Source organism: Engystomops pustulosus, unplaced genomic scaffold (genome assembly GCF_040894005.1).
Source record: "Engystomops pustulosus unplaced genomic scaffold, aEngPut4.maternal MAT_SCAFFOLD_119, whole genome shotgun sequence".
In the NCBI taxonomy this organism is placed as follows: domain Eukaryota; kingdom Metazoa; phylum Chordata; class Amphibia; order Anura; family Leptodactylidae; genus Engystomops; species Engystomops pustulosus.
In genome coordinates, this window is record NW_027285000.1 from 215,884 (window position 1) to 230,723 (window position 14,840).

The 14,840-nt window shown below is 56.4% G+C and overlaps 1 protein-coding gene across 1 annotated transcript; it reads left to right on the top strand.

Annotated features, from left to right (window-relative positions):
- Positions 1-1,749: 1,749 nt before the first annotated feature.
- Positions 1,750-5,204, top strand: LOC140107130 (leucine-rich repeat and immunoglobulin-like domain-containing nogo receptor-interacting protein 4). Its single transcript, XM_072131677.1, has 2 exons — positions 1,750-1,963; positions 2,097-5,204. The coding sequence occupies exon 2, from the start codon at positions 2,174-2,176 to the stop codon at positions 4,061-4,063; it is 1,890 nt and encodes a 629-aa protein (XP_071987778.1). The 5' UTR covers positions 1,750-1,963; positions 2,097-2,173; the 3' UTR covers positions 4,064-5,204.
- The last annotated feature ends 9,636 nt before the right edge of the window (positions 5,205-14,840 follow it).

Below are 14,840 nucleotides of genomic sequence, written 5' to 3' on the forward strand. Positions count from 1 at the left end.
CCTGTCTCCTTCCAGGAACAAACCTGCTTTCTAGGCTGAGTGTCTGCTGACCCCCACACTCCAAGGTCAGCGCAGCCCTCGCCCCCAGGACACCACCACATGGTGACCCCAACATACAGTCTACTGCCAGGAAAACCGCTCAGCAGGTAGGACCTCAGAGCGCAGACAGTGTCAGGAATTATCCCTACACTGCTGTGCTCTGTGCTCTCTGCAGCCAGTGTTATGTATTGTACCTGGAGAGATGTGTAATCAGACCTCACACTGCTGTGCTCTGTGCTCTCTGCAGCCAGTGTTATGTATTGTCCCTGGAGAGATGTGTAATCAGACCTCACACTGCTGTGCTCTGTGCTCTCTGCAGCCAGTGTTATGTACTGTCCCTGGAGAGATGTGTAATCAGACCTCACACTGCTGTGCTCTGTGCTCTCTGCAGCCAGTGTTATGTATTGTCCCTGGAGGGATGTGTAATCAGACCTCACACTGCTGTGCTCTGTGCTCTCTGCAGCCAGTGTTATGTATTGTACCTGGAGAGATGTGTAATCACACCTCACACTGCTTTGCTCTGTGCTCTCTGCAGCCAGTGTTATGTACTGTCCCTGGAGAGATGTGTAATCAGACCTCACACTGCTGTGCTCTGTGCTCTCTGCAGCCAGTCTTATGTACTGTCCCTGGAGAGATGTGTAATCAGACCTCACACTGCTGTGCTCTGTGCTTTCTGCAGCCAGTGTTATGTATTGTCCCTGGAGAGATGTGTAATCAGACCTCACACTGCTGTGCTCTGTGCTCTCTGCAGCCAATGTTATGTACTGTCCCTAAAGAGATGTGTAATCAGACCTCACACTGCTGTGCTCTGTGCTCTCTGCAGCCAGTGTTATGTATTGTCCCTGGAGAGATGTGTAATCATACCTCACACTGCTGTGCTCTCCAGGGATAATACAGACTGGCTGCAGAAAGCACAGAGCACAGCAGTGTGAGGTCTGATTACACATCTCTCCAGGGACAATACATAACACTGGCTGCAGAAAACACAGAGCAAAGCAGTGTGAGGTCTGATTACACATCTCTCCAGGGACAGTACATAAGACTGGCTGCAGAGAGCACAGAGCACAGCAGTGTGAGGATGTGAAAGTCTGATTACACATCTCTCCAGGGATAATACAGACTGGCTGCAGAAAGCACAGAGCACAGCAGTGTGAGGTCTGATTGCACCTCTCTCCAGGGACAATACATAACACTGGCTGCAGAGAGCACAGAGCACAGCAGTGTGAGGTCTGATTACACATCTTTCCAGGGACAATACATAACACTGGCTGCAGAGAGCACAGAGCAAAGCAGTGTGAGGTGTGATTACACATCTCTCCAGGTACAATACATAACACTGGCTGCAGAGAGCACAGAGCACAGCAGTGTGAGGTCTGATTACACATCTCTCCAGGACAATACATAACACTGGCTGCAGAGAGCACAGCAGTGTGAGGACGTGTAGGTCTGATTACACATCTTTCCAGGGATCATACAGACTGGTTGTAGTCTGGACAGCTGGTGACAGATCCCTTTAAGGCACAGGACCTCTGTGGCATGTATGCCGTGGCCCTGTGTGAGGGGTGTGGAGGGTCCCGCAGACTATTTCGGTGCCTTGTTATGTACTGGTTATAAATACCCCGGGGCGGCCCCCGGCACCTGTCACGCGCTCCGCTGATCCTTGCTCACCCTTCCTGGAAACCTCATCCAGTCCTTTCATATTCCGGGAGGGGCGGCCGCCTGCCAGGACACAACAAAATTATCCATGAAATATTCAGCAGAAGCTGCGCTAAGATTTCACGTCCGCGTCATCCGAGCAACGCCGGGACTTTCCCTGCAGCGGTGACACCGGAGACCTGCGATTATCCTGCGCCTGGCGAATAACCGGAGCAAATACATGAGCGATCCATTGGCCGGGATAGTCCCGCTTTTTGTACGTTTGGAGGTATGAGTAATCTAGTGATTATTGGTCACGCTCCTGTAGATTGGGGGTGCCTGGGACCCGAACCCAAATGGTATATGTAATAAATCCTGGGATGTGGAAATAACTTGCTTTTTGTTTGGATTTTATCCCCCAGGTTTGGAAAGTGGCAGAGGAATACGGTCCCAGGATGTCCATTCCGGAATATACTGCTCCCCTCCTCCTCCTGTGAAGATGAACGCCAGGAGGTGTCCACAGAGTCCGCATCCACCAGCCCTTCTCCTGTCACTTGGGATCTTCATCCGTGTTTTGTGCTCCTGTTGCCCCCCGCCATGTGTCTGTCCCCCCCAGGACAATGCCACCTTGTGTAGACACAGGCTCCTAAGCTTCGTCCCAGTTGAGATCCCCCTCACATCCAATTTCCTGGACCTCAGCTATAACCGTATCCGGTCGCTGCAGCATGGAGCCTTTTCCCACCTTTCATACCTGCAGGAGATAGACATGAGCCACAACCAGCTGTCCCGCATAGAGCCGGGAGCCTTCAGCAGCTTGCCAAACATGCGGATATTACTACTCCATCATAATCAGCTGAAACTGCTGCCTCCAGGGGTCTTCACGGGGATGCCAGACCTGACATGGCTGGATGCGCGGGCAAACCAGCTGGTCATTCTCCTTGACCAGACATTTCGTGGCTTGAAGGAGCTGAGACACTTGGAGATCAGTGACAACCCTCTTCTCTTCATATCTCCGGGGGCTTTTCTTGGAATGCCAGTGCTCCAGAGACTGGGTCTGGAGAAGACCAAGCTGAGCGTGGTGCCAAGCCATGCACTTACTACACTGCAACGACTTTCAGAGCTGAGACTGGGTGGGGTAACCAGTACCGTGCTCTATGACCTCACGTTTTCAGGTATGTCACTCCTGAGAGTCCTGGACATGGATCGCTGGCCCTCCTTGAGGAATCTTGGCCAGTTGAGTCTGTCTGGACTGAACCTCTCCTCCCTTTCATTGACTCAGTGTAACCTGACCGTAGTCCCAAGAGAAGCGCTGCAGTCTCAAGTTTATCTTCGAAGACTTGATCTTTCCCGGAATCCAATTGGTGTTCTTCGAGAGCTGGATTTCAGTCCTTTAAGTGGTCTGGAGGAGCTGCGGCTTTCTGGTGGAGGACTGCGCTATGTTCCATCAGGATCATTCCATGGTCTTGACAATCTTCGTCTGCTGGATCTTTCACACAATCCTCTTCGTTGGGTGGCAGAAGATGCTCTTCCTCCTCCAGGAACCTTAGAGACGTTACTTCTCTCCGATACTAATCTCTCATGTGACTGCCGGCTATGCTGGCTTCTACATCAAAAGATAAACTTCGGTGGCAACCCCCCAGTATGCGCAGCTCCAGAAAATCTACAAGGAACAGTCATCCCAGACCACTCAGAGATGCTCTGCCCAGAGCTCTTCACCTGCCAACCACCAAAGATCCTGGAAAATGGGCCACGAGAATTAAAGGTCAAAGAAGGTGACAGGCTGACCGTAACATGTCAGAGCCATGGGGTACCCGAGCCGTCCATACATTGGGTGCTGCCACAGACAATCTGGACAGAGCTGGATTTGTTGGGGGGACGGCTGACCACACAACATCCACACTACACAACAACATTGGCGGCAGAGGTCACTGGATCCATATGGCTGCACACACACTCCCAGAGATGGAGAGCAATAAACATGCCTCTGAGGAAGAAGGCGGCAGAGGACGTGGCAGGGAGGATATCCGTCTCACCCGGAGGCGCTCTCCACTTTCTTCCCATACAAGTCCAGGACACTGGAGCCTACCTCTGTTTGGCCAGTAACCTGGCCGGGAATGACTCTGCCTGGATCCACCTGGAAGTGACTCCATATAACGGTAGCACTCTCCTTCCACCTCTCTCCATAGTACACACTCATCTGCTGGCTGTCATCACCGCTGGCGGAGTCCTACCCTTCATCAGCTCTGTGACACTCTGCTTCATCTTCATCTTCCTCTGGAGCCGAGGACGAGGGAATATCAAACACACGGCCAACATAGATTATATCCCCAGGACTTCCAGAGGAACATCATCCTCAGAGGATAACAAATTCACTATGAAACTTATCTGACCGACCACCCCCTTCCCTCACAGTAGACCGGCCGTCCCTTCCCATCACAGTAGACCATCCACCCCCTTCCCCTCACAGTAGACCGGCCGTCCCTTCTCCTCACAGTAGACCAACAGTCCCTTCCCCTCACAGTAGACCAGACATCCCTTCCCTCACAGTAGACCGGTCGTCCCTTCCCCTCACAGTAGACCAGACATCCCTTCCCTCACAGTAGACCAGACGTCCCTTCCCCTCACAGTAGACCGACCGTCCCTTCCCCTCACAGTAGACCGGCCGTCCCTTCCCCTCACAGTAGACCGGCCGTCCCTTCTCCTCACAGTAGACCAACAGTCCCTTCCCCTCACAGTAGACCAGACATCCCTTCCCTCACAGTAGACCGGTCGTCCCTTCCCCTCACAGTAGACCAGACATCCCTTCCCTCACAGTAGACCAGACGTCCCTTCCCCTCACAGTAGACCGACCGTCCCTTCCCCTCACAGTAGACCGGCCATCCCTTCCCTTCACAGTAGACCGGCCGTCCCTTCCCCTCACAGTAGACCGGCCGTCCCTTCCCCTTACAGTAGACCGGCCGTCCCTTCCCCTCACAGTAGACCAGCCGTCCCTTCCCCTCACAGTAGACCGTCCGTCCCTTCCCCTCACAGTAGACCGGCCGTCCCTTCCCCTCACAGTAGACCGGCCGTCCCTTCCCCTCACAGTAGACCAGCCGTCCCTTCCCCTCACAGTAGACCGGCCGTCCCTTCCCCTCACAGTAGACCGGCCGTCCCTTCCCCTCACAGTAGACCGGCCGTCCCTTCCCCTCACAGTAGACCGGCCGTCCCTTCTCCTCACAGTAGACCAACAGTCCCTTCCCCTCACAGTAGACCAGACATCCCTTCCCTCACAGTAGACCGGTCGTCCCTTCCCCTCACAGTAGACCAGACATCCCTTCCCTCACAGTAGACCAGACGTCCCTTCCCCTCACAGTAGACCGACCGTCCCTTCCCCTCACAGTAGACCGGCCGTCCCTTCCCTTCACAGTAGACCGGCCGTCCCTTCCCCTCACAGTAGACCGGCCGTCCCTTCCCCTCACAGTAGACCGGCCGTCCCTTCCCCTTACAGTAGACCAGCCGTCCCTTCCCCTCACAGTAGACCGTCCGTCCCTTCCCCTCACAGTAGACCGGCGTCCCTTCCCCTCACAGTAGACCGGCGTCCCTTCCCCTCACAGTAGACCGGCCGTCCCTTCCCCTCACAGTAGACCAGCCGTCCCTTCCCCTCACAGTAGACCGGCCGTCCCTTCCCCTCACAGTAGACCGGCCGTCCCTTCCCCTCACAGTAGACCGGCCGTCCCTTCCCCTCACAGTAGACCGGCCGTCCCTTCCCCTCACAGTAGACCGGCCGTCCCTTCCCTTCACAGTAGACCGGCCGTCCCTTCCCCTCACAGTAGACCGGCCGTCCCTTCCCCTTACAGTAGACCGGCCGTCCCTTTCCCTCACAGTAGACCAGCCGTCCCTTCTCCTCACAGTAGACCAACAGTCCCTTCCCCTTACAGTAGACCAGACATCCCTTCCCTCACAGTAGACCAGACGTCCCTTCCCCTCACAGTAGACCAGCCGTCCCTTCCCCTCACAGTAGACCAACAGTCCCTTCCCCTCACAGTAGACCAACAGTCCCTTCCCCTCACAGTAGACCGGCTGTCCCTTCTCCTCACAGTAGACCAACAGTCCCTTCCCTCACAGTAGACCAGACATCCCTTCCATCACAGTAGACCGGCCGTCCCTTCCACTCACGGTAGACTGGCCATCCCTTCCCATCACAGTAGACCGGCCGTGCCTTCCCCTCACAGTAGACCAACAGTCCCTTCCCCTCACAGTAGACCAACAGTCCCTTCCCTCACAGTAGACCGGCCGTCCCTTCCCCTCACAGTAGACCGGCCGTCCCTTCCCCTCACAGTAGACCGGCCGTCCCTTCCCCTCACAGTAGACCGGCCGTCTCTTCCCTTCACAGTAGACTGGCCGTCCCTTCCCTTCACAGTAGACCAGCCATCCCTTCCCCTCACAGTAGACCGGCCGTCCCTTCCCCTCACAGTAGACCGGCCGTCTCTTCCCTTCACAGTAGACCGGCCATCCCTTCCCCTCACAGTAGACCGTCCGTCCCTTCCCCTCACAGTAGACCGGCCATCCCTTCCCCTCACAGTAGACCGTCCGTCCCTTCCCCTCACAGTAGACCGTCCGTCCCTTCCCCTCACAGTAGACCGGCCATCCCTTCCCCTCACAGTAGACCGTCCGTCCCTTCCCCTCACAGTAGACCGGCCATCCCTTCCCCTCACAGTAGACCGTCCGTCCCTTCCCCTCACAGTAGACCAGCCGTCCCTTCCCCTCACAGTAGACCAGACTTCCCTTCCCCTCACAGTAGACCGGCCATCCCTTCCCCTCACAGTAGACCGGCCATCCCTTCCCCTCACAGTAGATCAGCCGTTTCTTCCCCTCACAGTAGACCGGCCGTCCCTTCCCCTCACGGTAGACCGGCTGCCCCTTACCCTTACAGTAGACCGGCCGTCCCTTCCACTCACGGTAGACCGGCCGTCCCTTCCCATCACAGTAGACCGGCCGTCCCTTCCCCTCACAGTAGACCGGCCGTCCCTTCCCCTCACAGTAGACCAGCCGTCCCTTCCCCTCACAGTAGACCGGCCATCCCTTCCCCTCACAGTAGACCGGCCGTCTCTTCCCTTCACAGTAGACCGGCCGTCCCTTCCCCTCACAGTAGACCGGCCGTCCCTTCCCCTCACAGTAGACCAGCCGCCCCTTCCCTCACAGTAGACCGGCCGTCCCTTCCCCTCACAGTAGACCGGCCGTCCCTTCCTCTCACAGTAGACCAGCCGTCCCTTCCCCTCACAGTTGACCAGCCGTCCCTTCCCCTTACAGCAGACCGGCCATCCCTTCCCCTCACAGTAGATGGCCATCCCTTGAACTCACAGTAGACCGGCCGTCCCTTCCCTCACAGTAGACCGGCCGTCCCTTCCCCTCACAGTAGACCGGCCGTCCCTTCCCCTCACAGTAGACCGGCCGTCCCTTCCCCTCACAGTAGACCAGACGTCCCTTCCCCTCACAATAGACCGGCTGTCCCTTCCCCTCACAGTAGACCGGCCGTCCCTTCCCCTCACAGTAGACCGGCCGTCCCTTCCCCTCACAGTAGACCGGACGTCCCTTCCCCTCACAATAGACCGGCTGTCCCTTCCCCTCACAGTAGACCGGCCGTCCCTTCCCTTCACAGTAGACCGGCCGTCTCTTCCCCTCACAGTAGACGTCCATCCCTTGACCTCACAGTAGACCGGCCATCCCTTCCCCTCACAGTAGACCGGCCATCCTTTCCCTCACAGTAGACCGGCCGTCCCTTTCCTTCAGAGTAGACGTCCAGCCCTTGACCTCACAGTAGACCAGCCGTCCCTTCCCTTCACAGTAGACCAGCCGTCCCTTCCCCTCACAGTAGACGTCCATCCCTTGACCTCACAGTAGACCAGCCGTCCCTTCCCTTCACAGTAGACTGGCCATCCCTTCCACTCACAGTAGACCGGCCGTCCCTTCCCTTCACAGTAGACTGGCCATCCCTTCCACACACAGTAGACCGGCCATCCCTTCCCCTCACAGTAGACCAGCCGTCCCTTCCCCTCACAGTAGACCGGCCATCCCTTCCCCTCACAGTAGACCAGCCGTCCCTTCCCCTCACAGTAGACCGGCCGTCCCTTCCCCTCACAGTAGACCGGCCGTCCCTTCCCCTCACAGTAGACGTCCATCCCTTGACCTCACAGTAGACCGGCCGTCCCTTCCCCTCACAGTAGACCGGCCGTCCCTTCCCCTCACAGTAGACCGGCCGTCCCTTCCCCTCACAGTAGACCGGCCATCCCTTGACCTCACAGTAGACCGGCCGTCCCTTCCCCTCACAGTAGACCGGCCATCCCTTCCCCTCACAGTAGACCGGCCATCCCTTGACCTCACAGTAGACCGGCCGTCCCTTCCCCTCACAGTAGACCGGCCGTCCCTTCCCCTCACAGTAGACCGGCCATCCCTTGACCTCACAGTAGACCGGCCATCCCTTGACCTCACAGTAGACCGGCCGTCCCTTCCCCTCACAGTAGACCGGCCGTCCCTTCCCCTCACAGTAGACCGGCCATCCCTTGACCTCACAGTAGACCGGCCATCCCTTGACCTCACAGTAGACCGGCCGTCCCTTCCCCTCACAGTAGACCGGCCATCCCTTGACCTCACAGTAGACCGGCCATCCCTTGACCTCACAGTAGACCGGCCGTCCCTTCCCCTCACAGTAGACCGGCCGTCCCTTCCCCTCACAGTAGACCGGCCATCCCTTGACCTCACAGTAGACCGGCCATCCCTTGACCTCACAGTAGACCGGCCGTCCCTTCCCCTCACAGTAGACCGGCCGTCCCTTCCCCTCACAGTAGACCGGCCATCCCTTGACCTCACAGTAGACCGGCCGTCCCTTCTTCTCACAGTAGACCGGCCGTCCCTTCCCCTCACAGTAGACCGGCCGTCCCTTGACCTCACAGTAGACCGGCCGTCCCTTCCCCTCACAGTAGACCGTCCGTCCCTTCCCCTCACAGTAGACCGGCCATCCCTTGACCTCACAGTAGACCGGCCGTCCCTTCCCCTCACAGTAGACCGGCCATCCCTTGACCTCACAGTAGACCGGCCGTCCCTTCCCCTCACAGTAGACCGGCCGTCCCTTCCCCTCACAGTAGACCGGCCATCCCTTCCCTCACAGTAGACCGGCCGTCCCTTTCCTTCAGAGTAGACGTCCAGCCCTTGACCTCACAGTAGACCAGCCGTCCCTTCCCTTCACAGTAGACCAGCCGTCCCTTCCCCTCACAGTAGACGTCCATTCCTTGACCTCACAGTAGAGCAGCCGTCCCTTCCCTTCACAGTAGACTGGCCATCCCTTCCACTCACAGTAGACCGGCCGTCCCTTCCCTTCACAGTAGACTGGCCATCCCTTCCACACACAGTAGACCGGCCATCCCTTCCCCTCACAGTAGACCAGCCGTCCCTTCCCCTCACAGTAGACCGGCCGTCCCTTCCCCTCACAGTAGACGTCCATCCCTTCCCATCACAGTAGACCAGCCGCCCCTTCCCCTCACAGTAGACCGGCCGTCCCTTCCCCTCACAGTAGACGTCCATCCCTTGACCTCACAGTAGACCGGCCGTCCCTTCCCCTCACAGTAGACCGGCCATCCCTTGACCTCACAGTAGACCGGCCGTCCCTTCCCCTCACAGTAGACCGGCCATCCCTTCCCCTCACAGTAGACCGGCCATCCCTTGACCTCACAGTAGACCGGCCGTCCCTTCCCCTCACAGTAGACCGGCCGTCCCTTCCCCTCACAGTAGACCGGCCATCCCTTGACCTCACAGTAGACCGGCCATCCCTTGACCTCACAGTAGACCGGCCGTCCCTTCCCCTCACAGTAGACCGGCCGTCCCTTCCCCTCACAGTAGACCGGCCATCCCTTGACCTCACAGTAGACCGGCCATCCCTTGACCTCACAGTAGACCGGCCGTCCCTTCCCCTCACAGTAGACCGGCCATCCCTTGACCTCACAGTAGACCGGCCATCCCTTGACCTCACAGTAGACCGGCCGTCCCTTCCCCTCACAGTAGACCGGCCGTCCCTTCCCCTCACAGTAGACCGGCCATCCCTTGACCTCACAGTAGACCGGCCATCCCTTGACCTCACAGTAGACCGGCCGTCCCTTCCCCTCACAGTAGACCGGCCGTCCCTTCCCCTCACAGTAGACCGGCCATCCCTTGACCTCACAGTAGACCGTCCGTCCCTTCCCCTCACAGTAGACCGGCCGTCCCTTCCCCTCACAGTAGACCGGCCGTCCCTTGACCTCACAGTAGACCGGCCGTCCCTTCCCCTCACAGTAGACCGGCCGTCCCTTCCCCTCACAGTAGACCGGCCATCCCTTGACCTCACAGTAGACCGGCCGTCCCTTCCCCTCACAGTAGACCGGCCATCCCTTGACCTCACAGTAGACCGGCCGTCCCTTCCCCTCACAGTAGACCGGCCATCCCTTGACCTCACAGTAGACCGGCCGTCCCTTCCCCTCACAGTAGACCGGCCATCCCTTGACCTCACAGTAGACCGGCCGTCCCTTCCCCTCACAGTAGACCGCTCGCCTCTTCCCTTTTCAGTAAACCACCTAAAGCCTCTTTCACAAGAATGTATGAAAACGCCTTATGCTATCCTTACCGTTTTCACACGGCCCCATTCATTTCCCTGGTCAGTACAGCCGTCCTTTTACATGTGTCTAATGTCTGTACTGCAATCATGAGTGCAATGTCAAAAAATAAAGATCTCGCCCTATTTTCTCCAGTATTTCCATTCCGGGCCCCTGATATAAGTCTACGGGGACGTATATGTGCACATACAGTGAAAAACGTCCCGTATATACGGAAATGATATCCCTGTGTGCATGGGGCCTTAGTCTCGTCAGCTGGTCAGAGGCCCGGCGCTGTATACCATGAGAGCCACCTGTATACTCTCCATCCATACAATAAATGGTTGTTCATGTAAAGATGTCTCTTATGGAGAAGCTTCTCCGGGCGCATTCACATCCTCTGCACCAGCCGGAGACCCGGGAGGGGGCAGCCATGTCTTATCCATAGCACAGACAGCGCTACAAGGACACGCAGGACTCCGGCGCCACCTGCTGCCGCTGCTCAGCACTGCAGCCAAAGGTATGGGTGATATATCCTGTCAGTAAAGGGTTAAAGGGGAGGTATTCCATTATATAAAGCTGGATTGAGTTAATATTCTGACAACAAAGGGTCAATGGGGGCACATGGTGTTCATAAAGGGTTAAACGGAACATATTCTGTAATAAAATAATGGGGAGGTATTTTGCAGGTAAAGGGTTAAAGATTATTCTGACAGTAAAGGGTTAATATAGGGGTCAGGGGATATACTTGGTCAGTAGAGAGTTAATCAGTTGGCAATTACATCCCCAGGCCACATGATGGACAGAACCAATCACTGAGCGCCTTGTGTGCCATGCCGTCAAACATCCATGAAGCCACGCCCACTAACATCCTATTGGTTCGGAAACTAATCAGAAGGATGGGGGGGGGGCACTGTTGTCACTGCTGGACCGCACAGGTGAGAGTGGGAGGAGCCACAGGCCTGCACTGCTAAGGGTTAACCCCGCCCTAGAGGATCATGGGACGCAGCAGGATGGGGGTCATTCACCAGGAATTATGTGACCACAGAAGCCACACTGAGTAGAAAGTTGTTGTTACAAAATCTATTGTGTGGTAGCAGAAACTTTGTCACAGAAGAGAATTTTGTGATACAAAATGTAATTATGTTGCACAGAATATGACACAATGGGGGTCATTTACTAAGGGCCCGATTCGCGTTTTCACCAAGTGTTACCCGAATATTTCCGATTTGCGCCGATTTCCCCTGAATTGCCCCGGGATTTTGGCGCACGCGATCGGATTGTGGCGCATCGGCGCTGGCATGCACGCGACGGAAATCGGGGGGCGTGGCCAAATGAAAACCCGACAGATTCGGAAAAACCGCCGCATTTAAAAAAAAAAAAAATCTGTTGCGGAGCTTGCACTTACCTTCACTCAGCCCGAGCCGGTGAACTCCAGCGCGATGCTTTTCAGCGCAGCAGCGCCACCTGGTGGACGGCGGAGGAACTACCTTAATAAATCCCAGCCGGACCCGAATCCAGCGCAGAGAACGCGCCGCTGGATCGCGATTGGACCGGGTAAGTAAATCTGCCCCAATGGGCAGTTCCTCCGACGTCCACCAGGTGGCGCTGCTGCGCTGAAGTTCCCTGGAACGCACTGGAATACACCGGGCCGGGCTGAGTGAAGGTAAGTGCAATTTTCGCGACACATTTTTTGTTTTAAATGTGGCAGTTTTTCCGAATTCGTCGGGTTTTCGATCGGCCACGCCCCCCGATTTCAGTCGTGTGCATGCCAGCGCCGATGCGCTACAATCCGATCGCGTGGGCCAAAATCCCGGGGCAATTCAGGGAAAATCGTTGCAAATCGGAAATATTCAGGTAACACGTCGGGAAAACGCGAATCGGGCCCTTAGTAAATGACCCCCAATGTATCCGTGTGACTCCTCCCAGTAATAATGGATCTGCGGATCAGCCAAGGCCTCACGTAATCCTGTACGGAGGCCGCTGGTTAGGGGTAGGTGCGTTGTGTATAGGAATGGGGTAAGGGATGATGGGAGTGTAGGTGAGGCCATGGCGGTCCCCAAATCAGTGATCGGGATCAGCGCCAACCGAAGCCTTTCCCATTCCATCCACTAGGTGAAGGCTGAGGGATCCGGGAGACTGCGTGCCGCATAGTAATACATACACATATAGTAATGACCCGGGGGATGTTAAACCCTCCCTGGAATCCTACACCTTTTGGAAATCCAAAAATGTCTATTGGATAAGTCGTAGAGCCCTCGCTGGGAGAGTCCGGAGAAGACAGAGAAGCCTGTACATTGTAACGGCCGCTGTATCCTCAGCATCGATACATTCAGAGGTCGCCATCCCTGTAACTGCTTCCTCGCTGGGAGAGTCCGGAGAAGACAGAGAAGCCTGTACATTGTAACGGCCGCTGTATCCTCAGCATCGATACATTCAGAGGTCGCCATCCCTGTAACTGCTTCCTCGCTGGGAGAGTCCGGAGAAGACAGAGAAGCCTGTACATTGTAACGGCCGCTGTATCCTCAGCATCGATACATTCAGAGGTCGCCATCCCTGTAACTGCTTCCTCGCTGGGAGAGTCCGGAGAAGACAGAGAAGCCTGTACATTGTAACGGCCGCTGTATCCCCAGCGTCGATACATTCAGAGGTCGCCATCCCTGTAAGAGGAGGGGGGAGTGAGGGGTAAAGGTCGCCCTATATTGGAGTAACCTTTATCCCCAGGTTGGACTGCGGTTATGGTGAAAGTTGTGTGTTAGGGGCAGGAGCAGAGCGGGGGTGGTGGTAAAGCTTCAGATTTGGGGTGATGTATATGTAGTACTGTAAGTCTCCATAGTTGTGTGTAAGTTGGGGAGGGATATTAGGGGATCAGTCAGGGATATTGTAAACGTCGGGATTAAGTTGTGCGTCGCCAGGGGATCAGTACTCGGTATAAGTCCATCTGGACCCGGGGCCGTCCTCTATTACTTCTCTGGTGATGGGCCAATGGGGGAAGGGAACACTGGGACCGGTTCTGGTCCAGTTTAGCTTTCCGCACAGGAGAAGAGGGGGGGCAGCTGGGAATATGAGGTAGAATAGTGGGATGATGTATATTTCGGGATACGGATAGCTCCTCCCCCTGAAGGCTTTATCCGCCTCCCGCAGGCTCCGGGTGTTCTCCTTGAAGTGATTTATGAGAATTGTCGGCAGAGATTCCGGAGAGAGCGGAGATGTAAGGATGAGATCCGACTGTTAGCGATCATATATCTCCGGATGTGTTCACACGCAGCGTCTGTGATTGGACAGAAGGATCACGAGTTTTACACACAAAACACAAACTGAGCACCTCCACCTGAGCCTGGTGCTGGTTCTGTATCATGCCCTGTGTACACCTGAGCACCCCACACCTGTGCCCGGTGCTGGTCCTGTATCACGTCCTGTGTACACCTGAGCCTGGTGCTGGTCCTGTATACATCTGAGAACCTCCACCTGAGCCTGGTGCTGGTCCTGTATACACCTGAGCACCTCCACCTGAGCCTGGTGCTGGTCCTGTATACACCTGAACACTTCCACCTGAGCCTGGTGCTGGTCCTGTATACACCTGAACACTTCCACCTGAGCCTGGTGCTGGTCCTGTATACACCTGAGCACCTCCACCTGAACCTGGTGCTGGTCCTGTATATACCTGAGCACCTCCACCTGTGCCCGGTGCTGGTCCTGTATCACGTCCTGTGTACACCTGAGCACCCCTACCTGTGCCTGGTGCTGGTTCTGTATCAAGTCCTGTGTAAACCTGAGAACACCCATCTGTGCCAGGTGCTGGTCTTGTATCATGTCCTGTGTACACCTGAGCACACCCCACCTGTGCCTGATGCTGGTTCTGTATCAAGTCCTGTTTACACCTGAGAACACCCCCCGGTGCCTGGTGCTGGTCCTGTATCATGTCCTGTGTACACCTGAGCACCCCCGACCCCTGCCCTGTGCTGGTCCTGTATCATTTCATGTATACACCTGAGCACCCCCCACCTGTGCCTGGTGCTGGTCTTGAATCATGTCCTGTGTACACCTGAGCACCTCCACCTGTGCCTGGTGCTGGTCCTGTATCATGTCCTGCATACACCTGAGCACCCCCCACCTGTGCCTGGTGCTGGTTCTGTATCATGCCCTGTGTACACCTGAGCACCCCACACCTGTGCCCGGTGCTGGTCCTGTATCACGTCCTGTGTACACCTGAGCCTGGTGCTGGTCCTGTATACATCTGAGAACCTCCACCTGAGCCTGGTGCTGGTCCTGTATACACCTGAGCACCTCCACCTGAGCCTGGTGCTGGTCCTGTATACACCTGAACACTTCCACCTGAGCCTGGTGCTGGTCCTGTATACACCTGAACACTTCCACCTGAGCCTGGTGCTGGTCCTGTATACACCTGAGCACCTCCACCTGAACCTGGTGCTGGTCCTGTATATACCTGAGCACCTCCACCTGTGCCCGGTGCTGGTCCTGTATCACGTCCTGTGTACACCTGAGCACCCCTACCTGTGCCTGGTGCTGGTTCTGTATCAAGTCCTGTGTAAACCTGAGAACACCCAT

Excerpts from the sequence above, each read along its gene's own strand:
- LOC140107130 (XM_072131677.1), top strand. The coding sequence starts at position 2,174 with ATGAACGCCAGGAGGTGTCCACAGAGTCCGCATCCACCAGCCCTTCTC.